The sequence below is a fragment of the Chenopodium quinoa genome, unplaced genomic scaffold (genome assembly GCF_001683475.1).
Source record: "Chenopodium quinoa cultivar QQ74 unplaced genomic scaffold, ASM168347v1, whole genome shotgun sequence".
Taxonomy (NCBI): domain Eukaryota; kingdom Viridiplantae; phylum Streptophyta; class Magnoliopsida; order Caryophyllales; family Amaranthaceae; genus Chenopodium; species Chenopodium quinoa.
In genome coordinates, this window is record NW_018744626.1 from 6,269,870 (window position 1) to 6,278,355 (window position 8,486).

An 8,486-nucleotide genomic window follows, 5' to 3' on the forward strand; every position below is an offset into this window, starting at 1 on the left:
TAAATAAACCTAGAAATGAAATCAGCAGAATATAACATAGTATATACTAAGATTCGAATCCATACCAAAAGTTCAGGACCACAAAATCAAATATCCGCAATTTTTCTCCCCCAATTTCAAAATTTCCAGAAATCATCAAACCAATTGAAAAATAACAATCAAATAAAGAGAAAGAAATAGCGTACCAAAATCAATTGAATCTTCAAATCATCGAAGCACTTGAAGACGAAAATCGAGAAAGAAAATTAGAGATTAATGAATAAAATTAGGGATTAAAGGACTGATTGAGGGTTTTGGTGATGTCAATCAGCCATTGAAGAGGGAAGAAAAGCTTGAAAGGGGAACACGAAGTACGGGGTTTTGGTTAAGGATACGGCTTATGGTTAACCCTAGTAATGTTCATACATTCTTAGACAACGTTTAGACAAAAGCCCAAACTCTTTTGCTTACTAGTTGCTGCATTTTGGATTCTTTTGGTAACAAGTTGAATTTGATAAATTCCGATTCTATATTCGACTCGTTTACTGTACCCTCCGTATGTATGTATGTTGCTAAAAAATTTATATGTGTCGGGTTTATAGTTTTACGTTAAGGCTTTAAGGGAGTGTTTGGTTTATAAAGGAGAAAGGGAAATAGAAAGCAACTCACAATTTAAATTTCTCCTAAGTTGGTTTTTAAAAAGTTGTGGGAAGAGGACTATTCAAAAATAATAATAAAAAAGAAAGAGGAAAGAGAAACAAACTAATCCATGCTTCCTTCATCTCTTTTTGTTACTTACATAGTGTATTTCTTTGGTATGTCCTTTCAAGATTTTTCTTATTATATAATTGGGTAAACTTACAACCCCACTTGCTTTCTCCCTCTATTACCTCATCAAATAATCTTGTACACAATTTTACTTTATTTTCTAATAATAAAGTTAACTTTGCTCTATGAAACAATAAAAATGGAACAGAGAGAATATACCAACATATCATCTTTTGTTTAGAGTATTTTTGCCTTCTTGTTTACTTACAAACCATTAAAATTTGAGATGTTATCCGACTTTTCTTATCCACTCCATTGCCAAATAAATACCTCAGTTTTTATAAACGACAAATTATATAAATGCCCAATTTTCAATTTAAAATTCTTTCATTACGGAGTATTATATTATTGTTTATCTATTTCCTAATGGTCCTCTAGTCCCATATTATATTATTTCACTCTATTAATTAGAGTTTTTTTAATAGGTAGTAATGCCTCACTTGTGTATATTTTTAATCAATTAAAACTTGTGTAAGACAACTATGTGTACACCTTAATGGAGCATGTATTTTCAAACGGTAGTAGTATTTCTTTATTACACAATTATGCTCCGTCTAACTTTTTTTTTTCCCCCTTTTGTCTCTCTTATTATTTTCACTTTTTATAATAAAATTTTAAAAATAAATTAAAAGAAGCTACATACACATTGATTAAAGATACTAAAAGTGTAACAATATAGTACTATTAACCCTTTAATTAAGTTATTTTTCTTTAAAGAATTCCTAAATGACACTAAATTTCATTAGATAAAGTCATACGACATTTATAATTGACAATTCACGATAATGAAACAAATTTAACAAAATCAAACAAGAATTAAGCTGGGAAGGGCTAAGAATCCAAATACATAAATATAACAATTCAGCATATTCTCGATTCGTTGTCTCATACAAAAAGCTTTTTGAGTGGATCCATCATCGCTTCGCAATTTTGTGAGAAAGTTAATTTTGTCCTAATTCTGTAGCCTGAATTCGAGCCATAATCAATCGTAGCCTCGCACACCGGAGACCAAATTAAACACAACTAAATCCTTGTTATTTGAAGGAGTCCGAAAAACCTTGTCTTTCGAAAGAGATAGACCCTTTCTTTCGAGGGAGACATTATTATTGTAACCTAAAAACCAAAAAATTTAAAAGAAAATAATATTGGTGCTTTCCACCGTTGAAATCCGATGTAAGCCCCTTCAAATTTGACATGGAGGTTAGAGTTTAGGAGAGAGGAGAGAGAGAGTGGGCTAGGGTTAATAATTGACACAATTTCCTTCTAATTAAGTTGTAACTAGTTTTTGGGCAAAGGCGATGCCCCAGATTATTACATGGAACTGTTCAGTAATATATGTTGTAATTTATGATTCAATTTTCTTCTAATTAAATTTGTTGTTCATAATGTCATATGTTATATATTAATACTAGTTTTGGCCTCGTGCAATGCACGGATTTATAAAGTATAATTTATTAATAATAATAGTCAATCGATATAGAGTTAATTAACTTAAATAACTTATGTAACATTTTTTTCTTAAATTTAAATTTATTAATGTCTATCCTTTAAATTCTTATGTGTTACAAATATATATAAATAAAATTTATTAAGAGAATTTTAATTTTGTTAATAGAATTTTTATTTTACTTTTAAAAAAGCATTTTGGAGGGAAATTTTTTCTTAAAATTATGCCAAGTGTCCCATCCGGTGATTACTTTAGTATATAGTATAAAAGATAGATTTTGTATTCAAAAGATCACATAAAAAATCACATAGCTTGGTGGTAAGATAATAAGATAATTAGTTCTAGAATTAGAGATTTTGAGTTCAAATCTAATCTAGACTATATACATAATTAACAGGCTAAACAATCTTCTGAGGTCCAACTCTAGACAATCTTCTGACAAGAACCCCTGTCAAAGATCTCAAAATACCTAAAATCTAGAACTCAGTTTCATGCTCCTTAAGAATACATTTGTAAGACCAAGGCTGGCAAAATATTGTCCTCCACATGGAGTGTACTTGCCAAAATATAACTTAAAATTCCAAGATTTCAGATTGAGTCATAAAGCTGATGGGAAACCGCATCTATTTTCAGGAGTTCTGTAATGGATTGGCTAATTAAATTAAATGACAATGCTCAATTTAGAAGGACTGCTTCTCTATTAATTTGGACAGGGATAACAAGGGAGTAGCTTGAGGCTACCACTCTCTAAGAGTCCAAACCACTTGAGGTCGCTACTCTACAAGGATTGCCTTACAAATTTCTGGATACCTTCTACATGCTAAGATTACTACTCTTATACTAAGTTCCCTACATGTTCAAGATGACCTTAGGATTAAACATGTGACTTCTTAGCACAAATTAGGAAACATCAAGAAAAACATAATATAAGTAGACTGCTTCCCTTCCTTCTCTTCTTCTTTAATCAATCTGTCTTCTACTTAATTAGAGGCTTGTGTTCTTGGCTGTTGTGATTTGCTCGGCTGCTGTGAATTGTTGTTGTTGCTGCCTTGGTTTGACCTTCCTCCTAGCATAGACCCGCATAGGCTGTGGCTGACTTAAATCCATCACAAGTTCTTCTACAAGCTTCTTTAAAACAGCTGATGAATCCACGTTATCCTCTGCAGCCTTGAGATTTGAATCAGGCACACTCCCTGATCTACTTTCAGCAGAACGGAGGGCCTCATTTAGCTGTTGTTCTAAGCCCTCAATTTTATCCTAAAGAGAAAAATATAGTTGCAGTAATATTATGATTTCAGAAATAAGAAAATTGTTATTTTAAACCTCAAAAGTCAAAAGCATTATTTAAACAAAAAATCTTGTAAGTGACTGCTTTCACAGCAGAAAATAAAATAAACATATAAGAGCCATAGATTCTTCATTCTGCCTTTATTATGCGATAACAAACACTAGAAATGTAGAGGAAAGATAGGAGAGCGAATTTTGTTCAGGTCTTCTATCACTACTGCTTAGGGAAAGATATGGACATGAATATGCATGAAGATGACAATAATCTCCAAAGACCAATAATTCACATGCAATTAGTTCAAGAAACCAACAGCTTAAAGAGAAAAACATAGTTTGACATGAATATGCATGATAATGACTATAATCTCCAAAGACCAATAATTCACTTGCAAGCAATACACCATGAAGCTCATATGTATGGTTTGCATATCAATGAGCTAATCTATAAAGAGCACGTGATGAGCTATGAATACTCGACTATTTCTGCAGTTTCCAAAATATCATCCTGAGTGCAGGTGAGGAAGCTGCCAAGTGACAGTATCAAATAGAACACACCTGCAGGTTCTGAATCGTTGTATCTCTTTCTCTTATTTGCAACTTTTGTTCTTTCTCTACTTGCAATAATTGAGTAACTTGATTCCTAAGTTGAGCGTTCTGGTCATTCTCAATTTTATGCTTGTCAGCAAGTATTATATTTTCTACCTGCACCAGGATAGGACTCAAACTCTCAGAAAGAATGAGGAAATGAAAGCATAAGCTCAATACAAAAAAATTAATACAATTTTAATTCAATATGCAATATTGTCACACCCCACCCTATATAAAATTACCATTTGAATGTTATGGCAAAAGCATTCACGACAGTCTTAATCAGGGAAAAGCTAACTAACAGGCATTCAGCCTGGCTTGGAATAATATCGAAATGCCTATGAAAGATGATAAAACTAGTTAACGAACAGAATTATCTTTGATAAATTAATGAGCTAGAGTCCATTAAGCAAATCTCAAGACTCAACTAACTTGCACAAACTAAGATCCTTGTAGGGGTACCACGTCAAGTCATGTCAATTTTTGCAACTAGAAACCAGGAAAGCACAAACAGTTTTAAGAGACAGATAAAAAGACCCAAATATTTCAGGCAGCATGCCATTCGACATGACTGAAAGATCCTGGACACGCCTGCATTTGATCAGCTACAATCTGACAAAATATGCATAAATTGTCTAATAAGTTTGTAATTAATTTTTTCATTGCCTAATGTATACAAGGAAAGAATGGTTCCTTACGTTGTAACACAGAACGAGGAATAAAATGTTGGCAGATCCTAAAATTAGGGATGCATTTAAGACAGTAATATAAGTAGCCTGTTCATGGCTTGATAAATAGAACACAAACATTCATAAATTTGTGGATTATTGACAATCAACAAAAACCAAAATTTGACATGAGATCAATTAATTCAAATCTAATGAAAAAGAGTTTCTAAAATGCCGACTCAAATAAAATTTATCATCAATGCTGCAAAAACCCTACATCCATTACTAAGCAATTTTGAGGCATCAGTCACTCTACTACCACGGTTTCTTCACAAGATGTATCAGGTCTCTTTACTTTCTTTTTAGTTGGCTGGTCGCGCATAAGTACATTCTCCAAATCATTATTTTTGGAGGCACTTATCTCCATTTCAACTGGAACTCCAGATAAAGACATGGTATTTGCATCACTCAAAGAAGTATCTAGCCAAGAATTGAATTGCATCCCCTGTTTTGAGGGATCAGCTACCTCTTCTTTCATTGGTTCTTCATAACATGCACTTGTTTCCATTTTAGAGCGCTTTTTTTTATTCTTCTTGTTTGCCTTCTTTTTCACATCAGCTGGAATATCAGATACAGACACAATATCAGAGGTAGAAGTAGCATATTCATGGTATCCATAGAGATATTTGCACAGTTCTCCACGGAAACATCTACCCATCGTAAACTTAAGGCAAACTTGTCGTATTGGCTTGTCGCAACCAACATTACCAGCCAACCTGTTTCCCTGCATCTTATATGACCAACTTCTTGCAGTTACATCCATTCCTTCTCTGCTACCAGCCAACTGCACGCCAACCTTTGTCAACCATGCTTTGTTTTGCTCACAGAAAGCATGTGTGTCACGATATGGTTGGTTTGCATAGTTCTTGTGATCGTGATTTTGAGATGTCAAACTTTTAGTTATTGGAAGAATATCAAGCTGCCACCATACAATCTCTATCCAAAAAAGAAACATGAAACAAAGTGTAATTAGAAAGGGAAAAAAGTGAGATTTTCAGATCATTTGTATAAGAATACATCTGAAGATAATCCTAAAGGAGGCTAGAAATACGGTTAAAAATGTCAATGATGCCACTACAAATAAAATTTGTATAACCATTCAGAATTTCAGATGAATTGATGTATAATGTACAGAGATCAGATGCAGGCATGCAGCTAGGACTAATCAGGAGTTTTACACCTTAATTTACAGTAGAAACACAAGACGAGCTTAGCTATGCCATGTAATGAGGTATATTTAAGCCAGTTTATGAGCTTTTATGCCAAACTTGGCATTCATTATAGCTCCACTATTCCATATAATTGATATATTTAAGCTAGTTTGCTACGCCAAGCTCGGCAATTCATTATACCTTTTCGGCTAATCCGGATTCAGGATCAGTTCTGAGTGGTTAGGTTCCAGTCTCCTTCTAATTGTTGTTGGGAAGGATCGAACGCACGGTCCACCCTACCAAGGGTGGACTGTGTAGTCCCAATCAACATTGGTAATTTAGTTATAGTCAAGTCTAATAAATGAATCAAACTAAAAAATTCGCAAATTCAAAAATGCAATTACATAACCTAAAATAAATTAAAATAAACCTAGAATTGAAAATAACCATCAAATAAATAAATTAAAATCTCATGACCACATAATCAAAAGTTCACAATTTTCCCCCCAATTTCAGAAATCATCAACGAATTGAAAAATAACCATCAAATAAAGAGAGAGAAAGAGCGTACCGAAATCAATTGAATCTTCAAATCATCGAAACAGTTGAAGACGAAAATCGAGAATAAAAAGTAGAGATTAATGAATAAAATGAGGGATAAAAGGAGTAATTGAGGGTTTTGAAGATGTCAATCAGTCATTAAAGGGGAAAGAAAAGCTTGAAAGGGAACAACAGAGACAAGGTTTTGGTTAAGGATACGACTTAACTACTTAAGTATTCTTCTTACTCCCGGTTTTTTTTGAAGTGCCCTATTGTGCCTGTCAAATAAAAAGTGCCCTATTGTGGTGTGCGCGGCATTTATTTTTATTTTTTTATTTTTTTTTTTTAAAAAAAAAAAAAAGTAAAATAAGGTACTTTCATTACTTCGTATACAATCCTCTTAGCTCTTCTTTTTTGTACTTAATACGAAGTATAATCCTTATTGATGTTGAAATGACTAAAAGTATCCTATTAGCAAAAGGAGAATATTAATTCCTCTTAGAGCATGCTCAGCCATTGACCATTGGGGTCGGTTATTGGGAGAGAAACTAAAAAAATAAACAGAGAGAAAAACTTGGGGAAATTTTGCAGTAACTAGGGGTCTATTCTCTTCCGTTGAAATTCAGTTTAGTTCAGTTCAGCTCTTAATTTACATCTAATGATATTGCTAATGATATAAAGCCAAATTTCATTCTTTTAAGCTCTTATGACGATGACGACGACGACGACAACAACAACAACAACAACAATAATAATAATAATAATAATAATAACAATAATAATTGAAATAATAATACTAATAATAATAATCAATAAATAATAATAATAATAATAATAATAATAATCAATAAATAATAATAATAATATTATTATTATTATTATTATTGTGTACATTTGTATATACACATATGTATAGTAATAAACAATCAATAAATAATCAAAGATCACTAATCCGTAGTTAAAATCACTAATTAATAAGTTCAGTTCAGTACAATTCAGTTCAGTTCAGTTCACTTCAGCTGAGTTCAATCAATCGGAACAGGCCCTAGGTTATTCCTATAACCGGTTATTTGCCTTTGGTTATGCAATAAAATATTACAAGTGTATGGGATTTTATGACTACTCATGATGATGTGGCACAAGAAGATTGTGATACTCATGTATTTAATCAATGGCTAAGATTCATTCTGAATTTATAATCGTTGTAATTTTTGTAATGGTCATAAGTTTTAAAATATAATTCTAAAAAAAATATCAACGGCTCTATTTTTATTTTATTTTATTTTATTATTATTTTTTAATTTTTTTTGCTCTATAAAATGAGCCCAATAATGAGGTATTTTGAAACAATTTTTATGAAAGTGAATATTACTAACTTGTAAATCAAATTGTGTAGAGATTAATATTTCATAATCTAGTAGAAAAAAAACCTACAAAATCTCATAACTCATCACAACCCCAAAATAATCCAAATTTTCGATACAAATTAGTTAGGAACTAATATATAAAGCTAAACTTTTAGCCAAATCACAAGGTAGCGACATTTGGCGTTCCAACTTTTCGCCAAGTGTTGTGCCACGTAGGATAAACTTAAATAGACTTTACAAATAAAAAAGTTAGTTTAGAATTCTATTTGGATAGAATTTTTAAGATAAAATTGTTAGTTTAGAGTTTTTATTTTCGATAAAATACCAAAATATTTAAGATGTACCACTTAAATTATAATTTAAAAAAATATATTAGATTATAATTCTATTATAGTTCAAAGCGTAAAACATCCATTTATAATATATATTAATCGGCTAAAATAATATGAGTACTTCACAATCTAATAGAATTTTATTATTATGTAGACTCATCAATTAGGGTCGGGTCATGAGTCATCTCGAATTGGGTTACTTCAGGTTATGAGTCAAGAAAGTTCAACTCTTGCCCAAA

The 8,486-nt window shown here is 31.8% G+C and overlaps 1 protein-coding gene across 1 annotated transcript; it reads right to left on the minus strand.

The window, feature by feature from the left end:
- Nucleotides 1–2,943: 2,943 nt before the first annotated feature.
- LOC110700733 lies at nt 2,944–7,033 on the minus strand. The gene is made up of 4 exons (XM_021878336.1): nt 6,580–7,033; nt 5,324–5,793; nt 4,097–4,243; nt 2,944–3,511 (listed from the first exon to the last, which is right to left on the minus strand). Exons 2-4 carry the CDS (start codon nt 5,618–5,620, stop codon nt 3,239–3,241), a joined length of 717 nt encoding a protein of 238 aa, XP_021734028.1. The 5' UTR covers nt 5,621–5,793; nt 6,580–7,033; the 3' UTR covers nt 2,944–3,238.
- Between the last annotated feature and the right edge of the window lie 1,453 nt (nt 7,034–8,486).